Raw genomic sequence first — 21322 nt, 5'->3', positions numbered from 1 at the left:
AAGAGCAATCTTTAGAAGCAGTGACAGGTTCCATCGTATCTCCTAAATGATGTCCCCCACAAGTTAAATCTATCAAGGTTTAGTACTTTCCTCAAAAATCACTTTGATGTCTTTGAAAACCATTCAGAATAGGGAGTAGTGACTTTAAGGGAAGATATGTTAAAATCAATAAAATGGCACTTTCAGAAACTTTAGAGTTGTCTTTGAGAAAAGTCACAACTCCTTTTTTTTTTTTTGAGACAGAGTCTTGCTCTGTCACCCAGGCTGGAGTGCAATGGCGCAATCTTGGCTCACTGCAACCTCAGCCTCCTAGGTTCAAGCGATTCTCCTGCCTCAGCCTCCCGAGTAGCTAGGACTACAGGCACACACCACCACGCCTGGCTAATGTTTGTACCTGTAGTAGAAACGGGGTTTCACTATGTTGGCCAGGCTGGTCTCGAACTCCTGACCTCAAGTGATCTGCCCACCTCGTCCTCCCTAAGTGCTGGGATTACAGGCGTGAGCCACCGTGCTGGGCCCACAACTCCTATTTTTTAATTTTCTTCAGGAAAGATATGATTTCTGATAAACTGTTATCATCTGTATCTGTAAATTCAGATTTAGTTGCCAACTTTTGAAAAGGAAGAACCGTTATCTGTAGTGAATGTTAACAGTGAGGCAGTGAAGGCACCCCTCCCTCCCAGTCCCGTTCTTGATTCACTGTCTCATGAAGAGCCACATGATGGTACTGAATTCATGATGGGGCCAGCCTGTGCAACCTCGCCAGGTCTCTGGCGGCTGCGTGTCTCTTGGGAGATTTATAACCATCACAGGTGGGGAGACCCCCACCCCAGGAAGAGACTGAAGTGCATTGTTGCTAAGCTACAGGAAGAAAAGTCACCACCAGTATTCTCAATACTTGAAGCTGTTCTGCTCAGCTGTCCCCAAACTCTCTAAAGTATCAGAAAACTGACAAGCGATGGGAAGAAGTGGTGGTTTTATCCAGGTATGATAAAGTAATAATAATAAAAGGAGGTGGGTGTGGTTGTGGGTACCCATGCCCTGAGTGGGTACTGGCACAGGCTAGGGCCACTGGGGTCACTTTTCTGCTGCACCTTAGTGCAGTCGCAGGTGCTCCAAGACAGGGCCTGAGCCTGGGTTCAGTCTGGACAGGATGGGATGAAGGAGGGACAATTTATGAAAAATCTCCCTGGCTCTTTCCAAGCCACCTTTGGAAGCTGTGGAAGGATAGCTGGGCAATAAATACCCAGAACATCAAAACAGAAAAGGCTGTCCTGGAATCATTCGCAATCCTGTAATTTTGCAGGAAATAAAATAGCAAAACTCAATCCTGCTGCTGCTTCTGCTCTTGGTCTCAGTACCCAATACGATAGGCCACAGTGTGAACACCAATGTCAGAGCTTTGCATTATGGAAAAAGCGATGGCGCAAAACAGACACACACATCTAAAGAGAGTTTATGCATCCTCTGGTCCACAACCCCTCAGAGTGACACACTCATATAGATGGATTCTTTCCCACCTGTTAAGACACTGCTCAACAGGACAAAAACATGAAGAAGGTGGAAAATTAAGAAGGCAAACAGAATGCTTACTTTCTCTAAATGCTTTACAGTAGCCAAGGAAAGACAACAAGAAGAACAGGGCACACAGGAGGTCTGCACGGCCGACAACACCAGCAACCTTAAAAGAGGGGGAAGAAAACAAAGAATTACATAAAACACATTTAAGCAAATCCTAAACTTAGGAGACACAACAATTTTTTTTTTTTTTTTTTTTTTTTTGAGACAGGGTCTCACTCTGCCACCCAGGCTGGAGTGCAGTGGTGTGATCTTGGCTCACTGTAGCCTCAAACCCCCTGGGCTCAAGCAATTCTTCCATCTCAGGCTCCTGAGTAGCTGGGAGCACAGGCGCACACCACCACAGCTGGTTAATGTTTGTATTTTTTGTAGAGGCGGGGTTTCACCATGTTGCCCACGCTGGTCTTGAACTCCTGGGCTCAAGCGATCCACCCACCTCTGCCTCTCAAAGTGCTGGGATTACAGGTGTGAGCCATTGTGCCTGGCCAAAACCAAAATTCTTTAGACATATAAAACAAGAAACTTCCCAGACTCTGCCACCTATTAAAATAAATACACGATGTAGCTGTGCAACAGCGCTTGGTGTTATCTTACAATCGGTTCTCTCCTTCCTTTTGGGTATAGGACTTGATTTAACTGCTTCCAGAGAACAGCGGATTGGTTTGAACCTGCTGCTAGCTATTCTGCTGGACACAGACGGCGATATGTGTGTGCCGTAAAAGCTGTGAGCTGTGTTCTTTAACACACGATACCCAAGAGCTCCAAAGGCTGAGTCTTCTGAGGTCACAAAGTGGATTTTCAATCGGAAAATGTTATCAGCTCAAAGGGCATGATATTTAAAAAATAAAATGTGATTGGAAACATGAAGGACATAAAAGTGCGAGAGAAGTGTGAAAAGCCGTCCTGCCGATAGAAAAAGACACAGGAGTAATCCTTCAAAGCTGCCTCTGCCCCTTTTTTTTTCCCTTCAGACCAAAACTGATTAACTGGGTTAACCTGGAAAGCCGAATGCTTCAAGAGTGATTCACAAGTAGGATGAGCACTGAATACAATTTCTGCCATTTCTTTCCCACATTTTCCACATGGTGACTCTGCCCTTCCTTTCCTCAGTGAGAATGAAGCAATATAAACTACGTATTTCTTTCTTTCAGGCTGATGACTCCAGTCATTGTTCTCCCAATGCTGTATGGTGATGAAAGACACAGAATTCCATCCAGGGGTACTGGACTAGTTTACGTGGGATTCTTTACTAACTGGCACCTGAATGTGATACGGACCAAAGCCTCTGCTGTGATCGTCCAGGTATCACTTTAAAGGCTGGTAGGTTAATCCCTTCCCAGAGGATGGGGATGTGATATATGAGCTGCAGAATAAAGGACTTTTCTATAAATCAAGATAAGAAAATATACACTGACTATGAAATTACTATATTTACATATGATTCTCAAGTTCACATGCAGTCAATAGCTAAAAAAGAATGTCTTTTAGAAGCAGATTCCCCTACACTGGTTATACATGAAATGCCGAGGACCATTCGTCACTGTAACTGTGACCTCCTGATGATGCGTGCGTGGCAGCCTGTGGTGTTAGGTGATGGTTGGGAAGATTGAATAAGCTGATAAATCCACCCAACGAACACCACACACACACAAACGCTACTGAGAAGGAAGCTAGGGACAAAACAAAGGCTTCACAGATCTGGAACAAGTATGCCAGTATGCTGGAGGGGAACAATCCAATTGCTTTATGAATGAAATGAATACACAATGAGAGCTCTGGAATACTCAGGGCTGGAAACTCACTCCATCAGGGACACAGTAAAATAGTCAGAGATGCAGCCACACAGAACAGAGCCTGGTACAGGGTGGGTGCGGCTCACTGTGAGTTCCCCGGCGGGTCCTATGGGGTGTGTCTATGAACAGGAGTAGCAGAAAGGCAAAGGACAAAGGATGCAGAAGCTCAGATGTCATCTCCACAGCCCTGGGTGAGTGAGGAGGTAGCTGGAGCATCCTGGCTCTGTGGTCCTCATGCCAGGAGGACACGAGAGGAGACAGGAGTGTCTTAGAGCTGTGGCTATCTACAGCACCTCAGGATGGACTGGAATCCCAACCCTTTAGAGAAGAGAAAGCAACGAATGCCAAGCCAGACAAGCCTGTCTGAAGGAGACCACAGAGAACAGGGTCACAGGAAACAGGGGGAGCAGGTGTCAGAGACCAAGGGGAAGTGAGGTGAGAGAGGGGGAAGGAAGTGGTTTGGAAAAATACCAGGGCTAGGGGCCAGGAGGGCCAGGCTGCCTAAACCACTTGCTATCTGGATATCTAGGGTAGATCTGAAGAATCACCAAAAAATGAAATTTAAACATCAAAAGCTTATTTTTACAGAAATGTTTCTTTCTGCTAATTGTTGAAGACCATCCCACGACTTTAAGCAATGTACATTATGTTCCTTGACATAAAGAAAAACAAAAATTTTAAAGTATGGGAAGTGTTTTAAAGCAAGACAGCATTTAGTATTTACAATGAATTTTTTTGGCATAGTAATTAAGAGAGATTTCACTAAAAGAATGTGAAAAGGCTACCCGAGGAGGGACTGTATCCAATCACTGTTTGAGAATGTACATAAGCAAGAAAACATTTTATTTTCCTTTTCTGATATTTGCATAATATGTATTTTTAGGCAAACTTTTCTACAAAGGCTATTTTTTTTTTTCTCACAAATAACGTGAAATACTCAGAGTTTTCTGGAGAAATCACTGCAATCCCTCTGAATCCATAAAGCAGGTGGTACTATTGTTTCCCCAATAGGTACAATTTGCATGGGGGCCATGAAAAGGAATTAAGGGGGGTGGGGAAAGTTTCCCCACCCAATTCCTTGTGGATTCAAGTCTGGGTTCATTAGATGGACAGAACTCTTTTTAAACATTTTGTTTCATTTTTCACTTTCAGAGACAGGGTCTCACCCTGTTTTCCAGGCTGGAGTGCACTGGCGTGATCATAGCTCACTGCAGCCTCAAACTCCTAGGCTTGAGCGGTCCTCCTACCTCAGCTTCCCAAGTAGCTGGGGCTCCAGGCGCACACCACCACACCTGGCTACAGGCAGAACTCTTAAGGGGGCCCGAGCTTCTCTCCGTGATGTTGCAATTCAGACAAAGTGAAATCTTCCCCAACACTCTGAGGAAAACAAAAAGTAAAGCCCATACAAGCCACTTCTGTCCTAAGGAAAGCGCTGGGGTCCTCCTGCTGACGGCCACACAGAGCTGAAGAGTCACCAGCAGACCAGGGGCTGTGTGGCCCTCCCAGACTCTCCTCCCTGCAGTGGGGACTGGCCTGTCAGAGGCTTTGGGTGTCTACAAACCACTCGGCAATGTGGGGGCTCATTAGAAGAAGACAGACACGGCCGGGTGCGGTGGCTCAAGCCTTTAATCCCAGCACTTTGGGAGGCCGAGACGGGCGGATCACGAGGTCAGCAGATCGAGACCATCCTGGCTAACACGGTGAAACCCCGTCTCTACTAAAAATACAAAAAACTAGCCGGGCGAGGTGGCGGGCACCTGTAGTCCCAGCCACTCTGGAGACTGAGGCAGGAGAATGGCGCGAACCCGGGAGGCGGAGCTTGCAGTGAGCTGAGATCCGGCCACTGCACTCCAGCTTGGGCGACAGAGCGAGACTGCGTCTCAAAAAAAAAAATAATAATAATAAAAATAAAAAAAAATTAGCTGGGTGCGGTGGTGGGCGCCTGTAGTCCCAGCTACTCGGGAGGCTGAGGCAGGAGAATGGCGTGAACCCGGGAGGTGGAGCTTGCAGTGAGCTGAGATCCGGCCACTGCACTTCAGCCCGGGCGACAGAGCGAGACTCCGTCTCAAAAAAAAAAAAAGAAAAGAAAAAGACAGACACTCCTGTCAGTTGAGGAGCACAAAACACCGACTGCAATGACAGCATCACCAAGCGGAGACCAGGAGGGGGGCAAGACTGTGGGGTGCCCAAGTCATCCCCATGTGCCCGGCTGTCACTGCTTTCAAATGGAAAGTCCCCAGTCCCAGAACCCTCTGAATCTCAGGCACACTAGAGGCTGATCACCCTAGAAGACTGGAAAATTCAGGTGCTTATTTGCAGTGGGCAAAATCATTTTCGGTGTGAAATGTTGGAGAGTATAAACACCTAAAACATATTAATGTAAATGTTAATATAAAGACATTCATGTTAGGCCAGGTACAGTGGCTCACGCCTGTAATCCCAGCACTTTGGGAGGCTGAGGCAGGTGGATCACTTGGGGCCAAGAGTTTGACACCAGCCTGTCCAACATGGTGAAACCCCATCTCTACTAAAAATACAAAACTTAGCCTGGTGTGGTGGTGCACGCCTGTAGTCCTAACTACTCGGGAGGCTGAGGGAGGAGAATCACTTGAACCTGGGAGGTGCAGGTTGCAGTGAGCCAAGATTGCGCCACTGCACTCCAGCCTAGGTGACAGAGTAAGACTGTGTATCAAAAAAAAAAAAAAAGAAAAAAAGAAAAAAAAAAAGAAATTCACGTCACTAAAACCTGCAGGGGTCTATACTGCTATTACTGTCTCTTAATAAATGTACACTGAGACAAATGGGGTAAACTGAGGCAGTATACTAACCAAATCCCCATTGTCCTCATCCCACAGGGATCAACGTGGCTGGGGCTGCTGTGCCCAAGGCCATCATTCAGGCTGCTGACTCTGTCGGCCAGAAAGCGGGGCTGGCTCCTTGGTGAACACCTAGGAGGAGCTCGCCTGCTACCCGTTTCCTTGGGTGTTCCATTCTTTGCATGTTTTTAAAGCTGGAATTTTTTTTCTTTTAGACAGAGTCTTGCTCTGTTGCCCAGGCTGGAGTGCAGTGGCATGGTCTTGGCTCACTGCAGCCTCTGCCTCCTGGGTTTGAGCGATTCTCCTGCCTCACCCTCTCGAGTAGTTGGGACTACAGGTGCGCACCACCATGCCCGGCTCGTTTTTGTATTTTTAGTAGAGACGGTGTTTCGCCATGTTGGCCAGGCTGGTTTGGAACTCTCACCTCAAGTGATCCACCTGCCTCGGCCTCCCAAAGTGCTGGGATTATGGGTGTGAGCCCCTGTGCCTGGTCTAGAGCTGAAATTTTTAACTGCAGGGTAGGAGATAATAGGGTAATGCAGACAGAAGGAAACTGAATACTATCTGTGGAAACACTGAAAGGTAAACATACAAAATATCTGTCTTCCAATGCTAACTCTTAATTATCCACAAGTATTTCTTGAAATCTGAATTTGAATGGATGTCCTGGTGGGCAGGGGAAGAGAGAGAGGTTTTTCAAATACTCCTTTTTCTCCTAGAGCTAGTCTGCCTCAGTTTCCTTTTAACCATCTGGAATGTGGACTTTTAAGATTACATGTTCCCAGGGTACATTTATCTGGAGTGTGAGTGTGTGTGAGAATGTGTGTGTGTGTGAGTGTGTACATGTGTAAGCACACTGTTATACTTGTTGGCACTTGAAACCTTTTTATAAATCAAATTCTGAATATTTAAAATGAGAATTTTAGAAAACTTTCCTTGGCTAATAATTCAAGTATTTTATTTTGCTTTTGAGATCATGCTAAATTAGATGAGAAGGAAGACAGAACCAGAACTTCTCCAGTGAGTCCCTCTCTTCCAGTCCCTTATTCAGGATCACTGGCTACACTATATCTGGGTCCCAGAGAAAACTCGGATTGAAACAAAGTCTAATTCAGTCACAGTTATCTATAAAGAGCTTATAACTAAATTTTTCCACAGCAGTCCCCAGCCTATCCAGCCCTTAACGTCCTCTGAATTTGCTGAGGTAAAAAATAAAGATTTAAAAAGATATCAGGAGGAGGGTGTGATAACAACTCCACAACGCTCCTGATACTGAAGAATAGACAATTTAATAAAGTCAGATGCTAAAAACAGGACTTCTGCTCAGCATCTTGAAACTCCAAGAAGCAACATGCAACTGGTTAAATGCAGAGATTTCAATCCCGATGAAAAGAGAAGTCTACTGTGTGGGAAGTTATCAAGTGTATGTGATTATTTTACCTACTTCGTGCTCACAGAATCAATGACTCGAGTCAAATCTCGTCCCTCAGCAAACATGCTGCCTTTTGCATTTTCAAAGGGTCCATGTGGTGGTGCAGGGGGTGGTTCCTGAAAACTTCACAAACGTCTAGTGAAATCCCAGCACAGCCTATTCCAAATACACAGAGGCAGCTCGATGGGATGGAGACGTAGCCTCCAGGAGGGTGGGCACCCACCAGAGCTGCCTGATCACCTTGGGGAGAGGATCACACAGGGTGAGGAGGAGGAGGGTGGAGAGGCCTCATGAGCAGCTCCCCGGCAGGGCACGGGCACCACTTTCCAGTTCAACACCAAATACGTCAGCATCTCCTCAGCGGAGGCCTGGGAAGCCCAGAATTTAAGTCCTGCCCGACATCCACTTGCTCCTCACCCTGGATAAATTTTTATCCTCCCAGGCCTTTCCCTCATTCCTAAAGTGGAAACGGTTATATTAGCCCAGGTGATGTCACAGCGTTTTCATAACAATCATGTTAAGTCTAAGAAAGGATTTTATAAATCATAAAACTGTCAGCGAACACAGAAACACTGCATCAGACCCTCCATTGAAGAACAGTTCTTAGCCTCTGAACTTCAGACCCCAAAGGCCGGCAATATTTACCATCCGTGCCTTCACCACTGGTGTTATCCTGGAAGCTAAACAGAAAGTATCACCAGAGATCACACCACACCTTATGACACGGTCTCCACCAATATGGTGCTCTGCATTTCTTTTCACAAGAGAGATGTCTCCGCCCCAGACAGAATTGTTTCAAATGCCTGGCAGGGTATTTATGGAGTGTCCTTTCTATTTCTAGAGTATACCGTGGAGTAGACTTTCTCCAGCTCTGGAACCAAGACGGGTACATAAAGGGAGCCTGTTTTAGGAAACCAGGCGACATAGGGGTGTCATATCGCTTCTCACGTGCATACAGACGCCTCGTGCAGACGACACTTACACATTCAGTGTGCACAGGATGGACAGCAAACAGCAGCGCGGCCAGCAGGGATGCCCTGGGGGCGAGGTGCAGCCTCCGGCCTTTACTGGTGTACTGCAGGCCGCCAAACAGAACCGAGAAGACGTCCACCATGAGGACAGAGACGCCACCATGCAGAAGGATGTTGACCACGTGAAAGCCCACGGGGTGGAAGCCTCCCGAGAGGTAGTAGTTAATCCTGCAGAAACACAGGGTGTTTAGGGTTCATGTGCAGCGGCAAGCGGCAAGAAATGGCAAAGGTCTGGAGGAGAAAGCCTGTGTGTGGAAATATGAAAAGGAGAAGTGGAAGACTTTGTGCCAGCTTGATAAAAATAGCACCAAGATAAATAATGCCTGTCGAGCTAAGAAGGCTGTGGAAAAGGTGGGAATGTAACTACAGGGAAAAAGGGATGAAATGGATGTGTCCAAGGGGAGTGGCACTGAAGCGACTTGCAGAGGAAAATCGGAAGGAAAGCTAGATGATGTTTTACACGCTGAAGGGGCAAGGCTGCATTCCAAGAAGATACAACATTCCACACATGACTCGTGGCTACCCCCTAGGGACCTGGATTTAAGACAGTCTTATACCTTGCTTATCCTCCCAAGAAGGGCTCCTTATCAGTATGCCCACCAGCCTTCCCCCAGCGCAACAGCCTCCGCTGGCAGGGATTCCTATTCTGCCTGCTTCGCAGCTGCTGGTGGTTCCAATTCATCACTTCTACGCTCCGGTGGGACATCTACATACAAGTGTTTAAATGCACCCGCGAAGCAGGTACGGATGAGAACCTTTGTGAGGTGAATGCATCTATTCAGTGCAAGTGGCTCCCTGTTTAATGGAGGGGGGATTGTTTGCAAGCTGCATCTTGCTTTTGCATATTGACTTGGTAACAGTAGGAAGACTTATACCTTATTTATTTCTGTAGTGAAAAAAATAAGTTTCATCAGAGGCCTCATGTGGCTTTCACTCGTATTATTCCGTTGGTGTTAACCAGCAAAGGGTCAAACCTCCAAGAACTGAGAAAACTATGAACCACCACCAATGTGCACGCCATCCTTCACAGGGGCCACGCTCGCCTTCTCTGCACCTAGAGACCCATGTATGTGAGCAGCTCAGACCCCACCTGGAGTCACTGACTGGACTCCTGAATGCTGAGAGCCTGGTGACACACACCTGTATCCAATGTCACACACAAGCCGGGAATGACCTTCCCAGGCCCTTCGATGTCACGGCTTACCTGAAAGTCAGGACGGTGAGAGGCCGGTAGGACTTGTGGCTGGTGTTGCTGCTCAGTCTACTGCCCCAGAAGTCATGGTGCCACAGGTCCCCAAGGGGCGTTTCTGCTTGGAGGTCCTGCAGGGACGCAAAGGGGACGTTCTGGACAAGGGTCTCCCACCAGCCCTAAGCCAAGCTCCTCCATCTCTCACCCGGGATGCAGTCAGGCCTCCTAGCGGGGCTGCTGCGCCCAGCACGTTCTCTATGTTGATCATCTCAAAATACACACGGGCTCCCCCCACCAGGCTTCAAACACCGATCAGCTTCCACCCTCCTGGGACCGACAGCTTCCCCTCAACTCTGCAGGCCCATGTCTCTGGCGCTGGGCTCCTGCCAGCTCCCAACCCAGAGGCTCTGCATGTGCGGGTCGTCCCTGGACAGGCACCCTCAACTCTTCACGGCTCAACTCCTCCCGCCATTCATCTCCCAGCTGCCCAGCTCTGCCCTTCCTGAGCTGATCCCGTCCCTCTTCCATGGGTCTCTGGGCATCTCACCCTGTCAAGCAGTACGTGGCACCCTGGCGACTTATAGTCACATGACTATTTGTCTGGGCCACTAGACTGGGCTCCACGAGGACTGGGCCACATCTGAGTTTGCTGGCGATATACAGAAAGTGCTTAATATGCGTCAAATAAGTAGACCACACAGCTAAATAAGATCACTATTAACCTCTCACATCTAATAAATAAGGTAACTTACCAAAATGTCCCAGTTAAAACATAAGTGTGGATAAACATATTTTCTTAAGTTTCCATTTTTGATCATGAGCTAGCAGACAATGAAATCAGAAAAAAATCCTTAATTTTTACAGACAAGAATCACTCAATATTAAAACAAAACTCTGTACCTCTCTTACTGCTGAAGTAGTTTAATATGGTACTATACTACAGATGCTTAAAATGCATTTTTTTTACATTTAAAAGATGAAAGTAGATGGCTTAAATGGTGTCTAAAGAGAAGAGAGGCAAACAAGGCACTGTGGTGGAGTAAGTAAGAAAAATGACAGATTAACTTTCTCTTTAAAGCGTAATTAAACGAATATTTTAGGGACTAGAAATAACAACATGCTGATCATTTCCCTGAGTTGTCAGTCAAGATTCTTCGTTGCAGTAACCAAACTCTGATTAATTTAAACAAAAAGGGAATTCTTCAAAGGGCAGTGTGCAGCTCACAGACCCCTGTGTGGCCTGGAAAGCCAGGGCAGGGCCACATGGCAGGAGCAAAGCCACCCATCATGCCCCGGTGACCTCGCAGAGACTGCCCGGCTGCCTCTGGGCCCCCACCTCGCGTGACCAGTTCCTAACTCCAACAGGTGGGCGCACCTGACGGGACAGCCCATCTGTGCCAGTTCCCTAATCAAATCGTCTTCTGAGCACCTAAGAATGCCCCAAACAGAAATGGGTCAAATGATGGGTGGCTCCAAAGAGCAATAAAGGTCCACACCCACCGTGCGGCTCAGCACTTGCAACTTAAGTGCTTGCTGACTCAAAGGGAAAGGCTTGAAAAGAGGTGACAGATGCAAAGCTGGTCACCAATGTCCACTGCTAAGGGTGACATTTGCTTCCACAGGGATCGGTTTCAGAGGCCAGGAGTGCACTGACCACTCCCCAAGAGTGGGTTAGAGATTCTGTGAAGGTCGTGTGAGTCACCTGCTCCCTTCGCTGACTCGGTGACAAGCCTGGAAGCCTACCTTCTTCTACACTCTTACAGAAGCACCGGTCAGCTGTGAAGGGCTTGGGTGGAGGATCTTTTCCTCCCTTTGAACAGGAAATGAACATCAACGAGGCTCTAAATATTTGATTAGGTGGCGCCTCCACAGCAGGTTGTGCTACAGAAAGAAAGGTCAATTCTTCCTCATAATGATTTATGGAAAAAATGTATTGTGTCTAATATTCCCCCTAACTCCACTGTCTCAAAGATCATCATCTCAAGGGACAAAAAAGGCAACTCCACACTGCAAGGAAGCATCTGGAAAACAGTCTCTAACATCACTAAAATCCAGTAACAGCCTGTTTCACATTACTGTAGGCACAGTGCCAATGAATGGAGGAGTGCCTTTCATTAACTAGGAAAAGAAAAAGGGAGGGCTAGCAAGTTAACAAAAGGGGCACAGTGTGATGCTCCCGAAAACACTGCCAAGACCATGCTCAGCAGAACCACGAAATGGCTTCATCTGCCTCACCTCACAGAAGGAACGAGAATTACACCCAGACACCAGGGCCTCCACACACAACACGGCTCGTGTTTTTGTTCTTCCTAGCTGACCAACATTTTTCAACCTGGTTTCTGAATTAACACTTTATATGTCTTCTGCTTTACACGAGTGGAAGAGTCAAGATATTCTCACCAAAACCAATAATGTAATTTAAATAATAAAACGGTATCTTTGTGAGAAAAACAATTCTGTAGCCATTAAGCCACCAATCTGTGCTGGGCATGGTGGCTTGTGCTTGTAATCCCAGCACTTTGGGAGGCCAAGGTGGGAGCATCATTTCAGGCCAGGAGTTTGAGATTAGCCGGGCAGCACAGTGAGACTCTGTCTCTACAAAAAATTTTAAAAATCAGCTGGGCGTGGTGGTGCATGACTGTAATCCTAGCTACTTGGGAGGCTAAGAAGGGAGGATGACTTGAGTCCAGGCATTGGAGGCTGCAGTGACCTATGACTGCATCACTGCACTCTGGCCTGGGCAACAGAGTAAGACCTGGTCCCCACCTCATGAAAAAGCCACCAGTTTGACATAGCTGTGTAGAGTTACTTAGATCTTTTAAGAATGGTTTAAAAAAGAACTGAAACAGAATCATCTACAGACAATGCTGAGTGAATTTGAGGAAAATTACAAATGAAGAACTTGAATTAAAAATAAACATTGGCCGCGTGTGGTGGCTCACGCCTGTAATCCCAGCACTTTGGGAGGCCAAAGTAGGCAGATCATCTGAGGTCAGGAGTTCGAGACCAGCCTGGCAACATGGTGAAACCCCATCTCTACTAAAAAATACAAAAATTAGCCAGGCATGGGATGCCTGTAGTCCCAGCTATTTGGGAGGCTGAGGCAGGAGAACTGCTTGAACCCTGGAGGTGGAGGTTGCAGTGAGCCAAGATCGTGACACTGCACTCTAGCCTGGGCAACAGAGCAAGACTGTCTCAAAAACAACAACAACAAAAACCCATTAACAATGATCTAGTTTGTGCCATCAAAATGGAGCTCAATTGCAATATTATGTCATAAATAAAATAAATGCAAATCAGTCATGCTCCCCCCCAATACAATACATGCTTGTCATATAGAGAGTTTTCAACATTTTCAGCATGAAAATGACTTTCCACTTATTTGGTAGAATCCATGACTTCAAATTTTTAAGAGCATTCAAAAGTGTTACAAAGAGTTGCTCTAATTATATCCAGTAGGGAGCTAAATGTGTATTTTCCTCCCAGTCTTCTTCACTGCCTAAGCAACACACAGAAAATATCTTCTGAGTAATAGATTGTCGAGAGACTAACTTGTGCCATTTCTGAGTTCTTTCTCCTCTGGGTCTTGCCTGCCTCTGCATTTCTTGCTCTGGTTTGTAGCCTGCTTGAATCTTTTTCATCTTTTCCCACAAACCTCTTTCTTTTGCCCTAACTCCGGGTAGGGAGTGGAAAAAGATTACCATTTTTCCTGCACTGATACATAGCAACCACTGGTAAGCAAATTGACTGGGATTCTGCAAGTCCAGCAAAACTGAATCTCCAAACACCAAACAAGCAGGAACTGCAGCGCCCATTGGCAGCACATTCCTCTTGCCCCAGCAGCTGTCAGCAGGCTGTCCCGACAGTCTCGGAGAAGGACAAAGCGGCAGCCAGCTCCCTGCCTGCTGCTGAAGACGCACCTTCTGGCAGGTGATCACACCCGTCCATCACTGCAGCAAATGCATGATGGTTTTTTTTTTTTTGAACAACTGTGGAAATGTTTCACAAAACCTGAAACACTAAGTCTGCAATGCCCTGCAATTCCCTTGCCTTGTAATCTTAGAAGAACGGCCTCTTTGATCCATATGGGGACTGGGGCTCTTGAGGGGAATGCCTGAGCTCAGGCAGGGGTTCGGAACCTTGGTGACAGCAATAAGAAAGGCACTAAATCAAGGAGGCGATGTTGAAAAGGGACAGAAAAATCGAGAGCACCATTGGGGCCCAGGCCATGCTTAACCTACGTTCTACAGAGAACAATGCAACACAAACTTAGATGATTACTGAGACACAAGTGGGTAGTTAAGTTTACCAAAAGAGAGTTGAGATACAAACCTTATTGTTAACAATAGCTTCTGAGTCATCAAAGACAAAGTCTCCATCATAGCTGCGTGCAAAACACACAATGGCAACCAATCCCACTACTAACTTAGCCCAGAATGGAGGAAGAACAGAAGATGGAAAAATGTGATCCAAATCAGTGTCCAACACGGCCATTCTGAAAACTGCAGGCTGGTGGCCCCCGGCTCCAGCATTATGCTGGTTAGGAATCTGCAGGAAAGACAACACCATATAAATATTCATCAACACTGGTAGGACCGTTTCTGCAGCGGGCACCGTAACAGCTAGATAGTCATTTGTGCTATGATTTTATAGGATGTGATCATTAACAATTTGAAGCTGTGCTTCCCAAACTTTAGTGGGCGGAAAAGTCACACGGGACACATGCAGATACCTGGGCCCGACCACAGGATCTATCAAATCAGATGCCCTTTGGTTTCTGATGCTGGAATACCCTTTAGAAACATGAATTTAATGGTATCCTCATCAAGCCCACAAGGCAAATCATTTTTAATCATCCTTGAACCAGTTTACAGAGCTTAAAAAAAAGAAGTTACCACCTTACCTTATCCAATCAAGAAAAATCAATAAATAGTCACTGCTGGGTTTTAGCACACTGCGTGTGTGGCAGGAGAGAGGGTAGTGTGTAAAACACAATCCTGCTTCTGAAAGAGCTTGTGGTCTATTTGTAGCATTCAGGCACACAGGCCAGGGAGCTGAGACTCTGAGACAGAGACAGGGGAGTCGAATGGAGAAACCCCAAGGCGGGGCACATGATCGAATGCTGGGTTCCTAGGCTAGTGGCTCGACACAGAGGACAGAGAGAGGAAATGACTGGTGGGGACAATATCTTGTCCTAGAAAAGGCTGAGCCATACAAAGGAGAGGAAGGGAGGCTATTCGATGTAAGGATATGACCTTCAATCCTGGTGAAAGAGTCAAGATAAAAATGTATACTATTTTGAACTTTTCTTTCAAATGGGCATACTGTTTCTCACCGGGGATGCCTGTGCCCTATCCTTGCCATGTATTAGCTGTGCGGTCCTGTGCACAACCCCTTTCCTCTCTGAGCCCACCCCCTGCGGCCCTCTGCAAAGCATCTTAACGGTCAACGGTGAGAGGTGCCTGATAGCTTCCTGCCTTGGAATTCGCCAAAACAAATCCCAGCCTACCCCCAAACTCACACTTTTGTCTGTCCACATTCCCACCACATCCTGGACAGGGGCTTTCTCTGGACTTACGAGGATGAGGTTTGGGTCAGACTGCTTGGTTCTGAGCTGGGGTACCTCTGCGCAACTCACTTGACCTCTCTGGGCCTGTTTCCTCAACACTAAAATGGGGATGGTAGGAGTGCCCACCTTCTGGAGTTGTCATGAGGGTTAAATGGGATTCCCAACACCGCCTGGCTGTAATGAAGGCCCAGGGGAGGCCAGCTATTATTACTTTCTTCCAGAAGGCTGAAAGCAGAGGCACAGAATGATTTTCTGTGAGAAATCCCTTTTAGTATCTGGTTGATTGGTACCGAGGCTCCTGTCTTTACTAAGGGACTTGGACCCTGTTCTTTTCCCGCCGAGATGAAAGAGAATCCTAGCCCCCTGACTGGGAAGACAGTTTGGATGTATTTGTTTCTGGATCTCTAAGTGGATACCCCAGATCATGGAATCAATAAAAAGCCAGCCACATAGGCCATCTGAAGTCACAGGCATCCTTCTACAGCCTTCTGTCTGAGTGAAGATGGAGACAGATCCAACAGGCAACGGGACACACCATTCCATGGTGATGCTGTCCCCTTCCAGGAGCCAGAAGGAGGCTCAGATTTATAATCCAGAGAGGAAACAGGCCACAACTCTTCCACCGCTTGTCTCTCAAGCCTCACGGCCTGACGTAAGGCATGCTCTCAGCAAGTGCTGGGGGAATACTGCAGCTACTTTTCTTTTCCAGTCAAAGGATAAACCACTTCTCCAATCTAAATTCCAACGTAAACACAACACAGGTCAGCACACAGGCCTCAACCTCTATGCTTACATTTCAGCTAAAGAAATTACTCCTGCTACTTAAAAAACAACAAATCAAGGCTGGTTGCAATGGCTCAGGCCTGTAATCCCAGCACTTTGGGAGGCTGAGGCGGGTGGATGGCTTGAACCCAGAGGTTCAAGACCAGCCTGGGCAACAAGATGAAACCCCATGTATGACAAAGAAATACAAAAATTAGCTGAGTGTGGAGGCGCATGCCTGCAGTCCCAGCTACGTGGAAGACTGAGAGGTGGGAGTATTGCTTGAGCCCAGGAGTTCCAGGCTGCAGTGAGCTGAGATCACACCACGACTCTACAGCATGGGCAACAGGGTAAGACCCTGTCGCAAACAACAAACCCCAACAAAGTCAAACACTGAATAGTTAGGAAGATACTATGATTTAAGATGGAGAGAATAAGAAAATTTACAAAATTACTGTGAAGGAAAACAAACAATTCATAGCAATTTGAAATGCACAATAGAGTCATGAGCTGACAAAAGGTCATGTAACTGGTTTTGACGTTATCTGCTTTATTGTTTCAATAGTGAATTTACTGGCTCATGCAATATATTTTTGGAGATGGTGTCTTGCTATGTTGCCCAGACTAGATTCGACTTTTGGGCACAAGTAATCCTCCTGCCTCAGTCTCCCAAGTAGCTGGGACTACAGGAGTGTACCACTGAGCCTGGATATTATCTGCTTCAGTCCCAAATATTTGAAAATTATTTCACACACGTTTGTCAAGGTTCAAATGGCCTTCTAAGTAGAATACTAAATCAGGAAATACTTTGTGCTCCTAAATTAGCGACCGTACCTCAGATTGCTTAGAACATGACTATGTTCTAAGCATAGTCATGTTGTAAGCAATATATGTTTTAAGCATAATATGTTCCAAGCATAATCATGTTCCAAGCAATAATCATGCTCCAAGCAATAATCATGTTCTAAGCAATATGTTCTAAGCATACTCATGTTCCAAGCAACAGCCCTAGTATACATAAGGCAGACTGCGGACCGCACCATCAACCAGGTACCCTGGTAGGCCAGGTCCAGACTCTTGGGAAGTCAACTGGATGGCTGACTCAGTGGATCTCAGATGATCTCCTCCTCTGCTCTTGCAGGGACAGCAGAGAACCTGGCCTACCTCCAATGCCCCTGCCCCCACATCATTTCCTGGTTCTGGCTGGCTCTCCCCTCCTCGCTGTGACTCCCCTGCTTCTCTATCTCAGGGAGCTCCTTCTCCTTTCTCCAAGGCCTCCCACATATTTGCTGCCACCGAAAATACTCACAAATGCTCTTTTCTTTCAAGGGATTTACTGTTAATGTACTTATTGGAATAGTTCAGAAAATGCCTTTCACTAGCAAATGCAAAAAAAAAAAAAAAAAGCTACAATTTGTTAGAAGGCCAGGCAAAGTGATCAGTCTAGTCCAGTGGTTGAGACCAAAGGCTCTGGTGATGGACAAACCTGGACCTGCCGGCTGCACGACCTTGAACTGCTTAGTCTTTCCAAGAATCAGTTTCCTCACTGGGCACAACATGGTACCACCACTACTTTCTTCAGAGGGCGGTGGTAAAGGATTAAAGGGAGAAAATGCGTGCAAACAACCAGTTCTCATTATTGTTAGATTTTGGAAAAATTTGCTGCTGCTGCTTCCTAGTCCCTGACCGCCTGTCTCGAGCATATCCATGTTGCCACTGTTTATTCCTGCAGATGGGCTGAGCACTAGGGCCAGCAGCCCATCGGGTGACCTGGTTCAACTGAGAAAGGCAGACTCTTCTTCTGGGCAGACCCAGGGCACAGGGCTTCCTTGGTCCGGTGTCTGGTACAAACTGTACAACCACACACAGTGACCCTGTTCCCAACTCGCCTTCCTCTAACACTAAGCGACTTCTGTTCCTCAATGACCTGAGCCAGGCTTGGCACTCGGGTAAAAGAAGCCCTGTCTGAGTAAGGTGGTAGAGATGGGGGACCACCCTCTCTACACCCCTTCCCTTTTTTTTGAGACAGGGCTTCACTCTGTCACCCAGGCTGGAGTGCAGCGGTATGATCTTAGCTCACCACAGCCTCACTTTACTGGGCTCAAGGGATCCTTCCACCTCAGCCTTCCAAGTAGCCGAGACTATAGGCATATGCCACTATGCCTGGCTATTTTAAAAACTTTTTTGTAGAGACAGGGTCTCACCATGTTGTCCAGACTGGTCTGAAACTCCTGGCTTCAAGCGATCCTCTTGCCTTGGCCTCCCAAAGCATGGGGATTACAGGTGTGAACCACCGTGCCCAGCCTCCACCGTTTTTTACACTCAGGCCACGAAATAGGAAGCGATGCTCTGTTTTCTTCCAGATGGGCCCTAGCTTGCACTTTCTGGTCTCTCTTCTCCACGTGATGTCCTGCTTGGCTCCTCTGCCATAGCTGGATCGTTAGTTCACCTTATGAAGCAACAAGAGAGACCCACTGTGGCCTCAGCTACAGGCCAAGCAGAGGGCACAACCCGGGAGGAATGAAGTCAGTGTTCTGCTCGCTACCTGACTCCTGCAACAGAATCAACTGGCCCCTCTACAGGGGCTGAAATCTGGAACAAAGCAGAGGTCCCTTATCCTACAATTTCTCAAACTTCTCGTGTCAAGCCTCTGTTTTCAAGAGGTTAAAACAAATTAATCATCAGTGAGAAGGTCAAAAAGACCCCACACAGGGACCCATGAAAAACAAATGTCATTCAGCTGTGAACCATGAGGACCCAATGACAGTTGACACAGCAGCCTGGACTGCAGTAAACAGAATGGCAACACCAAACCTAAATGTTTCCCCTTGGAAAAATTAGCAGCAGCCACCTACAGAAGAATATTCCTCTCCATGCATCCAGGGGCCTGCTGACCTCTGCCCAGGCTTTCCACCTCAACTGTAACATTCAACCACATAGCCAGCCATCCTCTGCCACGCTGAGAGGTGACAGCACCTCTGGGAATCAGATTAGAGAACACGATCACTTGTGACCCCGCATCCCCAGTCCTGGCAGTTTCCTGGTTGATCCGATCCTGGGCCCCTCAAGGCAGACGCGCGAGCCACCACCACCGCCCTCCTCCGTGCAGTGAAGGCTACTGAAGGCTAAGGTATCGTCCTGCTCTGACGTCCGTCCCATTTATAATTCAGTAGCGCACGAGGGCCATGGCTGCCTATAGCAAGAATGTGTGTGGTTCGATATTCATAGCTCCACTGTCCCAGAAAGTTTCCAGCTTGCTAGCTTGTAGCCATTTCCCCCATCTAGGTGCGCTGGCCGTCATTTTACCCCACCTCCATCTGGGGCGCACCCGGCGCAGATAGGACTGCAGAGAAAGGGGACAGGGAGGGGACCTAGCCAGTCCCTACTATAACTGTTTCTCAAGACATTCTCCCCATGCATTTGCTATCCCGGGGAAAGAGCGAAGTGTGGGATGACTCATAGTGGCTAGATCTTTCCTCTAACTCCTCCCTTCTTTTGTGTGTGGTTAAAAAAAAAAAAAGAAAAACACACACGCAGCCCATAGTCACAACATCAACAAGACTAGAAGCCCCGCAGAGTTCGCAGGAGGTGGGCAGTGGCTGCGCCACCTGCTCAGCTTCCCCAAACTCTGAGCCCACGCCGGAAAGTGGCGGCTCGGTGGCCCCGGGCGCCCGGGCCGCTGGCCCCGCGCTCGCGCCGCTCCGCTCCGCAGCCGAGCATGGAGTAGCAGGCGCTCGCGGCGCGGCGGGGGAGCCGCCGCGGAACCCAGGGCAAGCGGCCAAGCGGCCCGGCTGTGTCCAGCCATCGCCTGCGCCGCGGCCAGCTGGCGGCCAGGCGCGGGGCCCCGCGGCCAGATGGCCGCTCCGGGGACGCGCCGCAGGCGCCGGGTGCGCCCGGGCCGAAGGAGCGCCCGCCCGGCTGAGCAGCCAGGGGCTGGGGGCGGCGACCTCTGCTCGGGCTGAATAGCCCAGGGGCCCGAGCGGGGCGCGGGGAGGTGGGGCGCGCAGCCTCAACACCGCGCCCTTTGTCCCGTGTGCAGCTCACACAGGGGCCCGCGTTCCCCGTGACCCCGGCCCGGGCCGCAGCTCAGGTCCCGGAACCAACTCCTCCAGCAGCGCCGCGGCCGGGCCCGGGCCACCGTGCAGGGCTCGGGACTCGGCAGCAGCGGGGAGCCCGCACCCGCTCCGCGTCCAACTCCACTAGCCCCGCGGCGCGCTCGGCCCTGCAGGGGCCGCCCCGCGCGTTACCTGCAACGAGCCTGAGCCCCGGCCGCATCGCCCTCCCGGGTGCGGAAACTCCAGCGGCTCCAGGCGCCCGCCAGGACCTGGCAGGGGGAGGGGCCGCCCGCGCACCGCCCCCCTCAACCCCCCCGCCGCGCCCCTGCCCCCCCCCGCCCCGCGCCTCCCGCAGCTCCCCACGCGCGCGGGCTCCCCACCAACACCCATCTCGGCCCGCCCCCTCCGCCCGACCATTGGCTGTTGCTCCCGTCACTTTCAGGTCGCAGCCGAGTCCCTCCTCAGCTCATTGGCGGACGCACCGGTGACGTCAGGCCAGGGGGCGCTAGTCGGCGGCGAAGGAGGCGCAGGGACAGACGGACCAGGCGGGAGAGGAGGAAGCCGGGTTGTGGGCGCGGAGCTGAGGCGGGGCCGGGGCGGGAAGAGGCGGCCCCAGCCGGGTCGGGCGAGGCTGGCTGCGGGAGTCCGGGCGACCCCTCTTTATTCCTCCGCGGTCCACGTGCGGGACCCTATTTCTGGCCCGTGTCGCGCTTCGCCCGCGCGGTGGTCTCCGCGCTGGGACTGCGGCGTCCTCGCAGAACAGCCAGAACTCCACTTCTTCCTGTCCGGGAGGAGTTTTTTAAAACGTGCGTGTCTCCACCTTCTGCTTCTCAGAACAGAACTGACTGAAGCCGTGTTCTTCCTGCTGAGACCGTGCTGCCCCATCGACCCTGCTGTGGCCAGAGCCACCCAGGGCGGGCCCAATCACCGCAGGCTCCGGCCACTTGGTCCCAAACTTCCACTCCCATCCGGGTGGCCGGCACATCCCCCACAATCCCACTCTTAGAGGTCTTTGCCGCCTGCTTCAGGAAAAAAGAGAAACTTCTTCCACTTTCCACCGGCAAAACTGCACTACCTGCTCCCTCCATCACCGAGCC

General features: G+C 49.0%; 1 protein-coding gene across 5 annotated transcripts in view; it reads right to left on the bottom strand.

Annotated features, from left to right (window-relative positions):
* The window catches only part of TMTC4 (transmembrane O-mannosyltransferase targeting cadherins 4), a 69850-nt gene extending 49332 nt beyond the window's left edge, over window positions 1-20518 (bottom strand). For 2 of the 5 annotated variants that reach the window (XM_023218014.2, XM_023218009.3), the window contains exons 1-5: window positions 20418-20512; window positions 14172-14387; window positions 9855-9970; window positions 8602-8818; window positions 1594-1681 (exon numbers count right to left, since the gene is read on the bottom strand). In XM_023218014.2, the coding sequence (XP_023073782.2) occupies window positions 1594-1681; window positions 8602-8818; window positions 9855-9970; window positions 14172-14333 (583 nt within the window). In that variant the 5' untranslated portion in view covers window positions 14334-14387; window positions 20418-20512. Of the gene's footprint in view, window positions 1-1593; window positions 1682-8601; window positions 8819-9854; window positions 9971-10386; window positions 10672-14171; window positions 14388-20417 lie in introns of those variants that run through there. The other 3 variants (XM_031934950.1, XM_023218010.2, XM_023218013.2) reach the window with 3 other exon arrangements.
* Window positions 20519-21322: the final 804 nt, after the last annotated feature.

The sequence above is a fragment of the Piliocolobus tephrosceles genome, chromosome X (assembly GCF_002776525.5).
Source record: "Piliocolobus tephrosceles isolate RC106 chromosome X, ASM277652v3, whole genome shotgun sequence".
In the NCBI taxonomy this organism is placed as follows: Eukaryota; Metazoa; Chordata; class Mammalia; order Primates; family Cercopithecidae; genus Piliocolobus; species Piliocolobus tephrosceles.
Note: the sequence above shows the minus strand (reverse complement) of the source record. Positions and strands in the feature narration are given on the sequence as shown.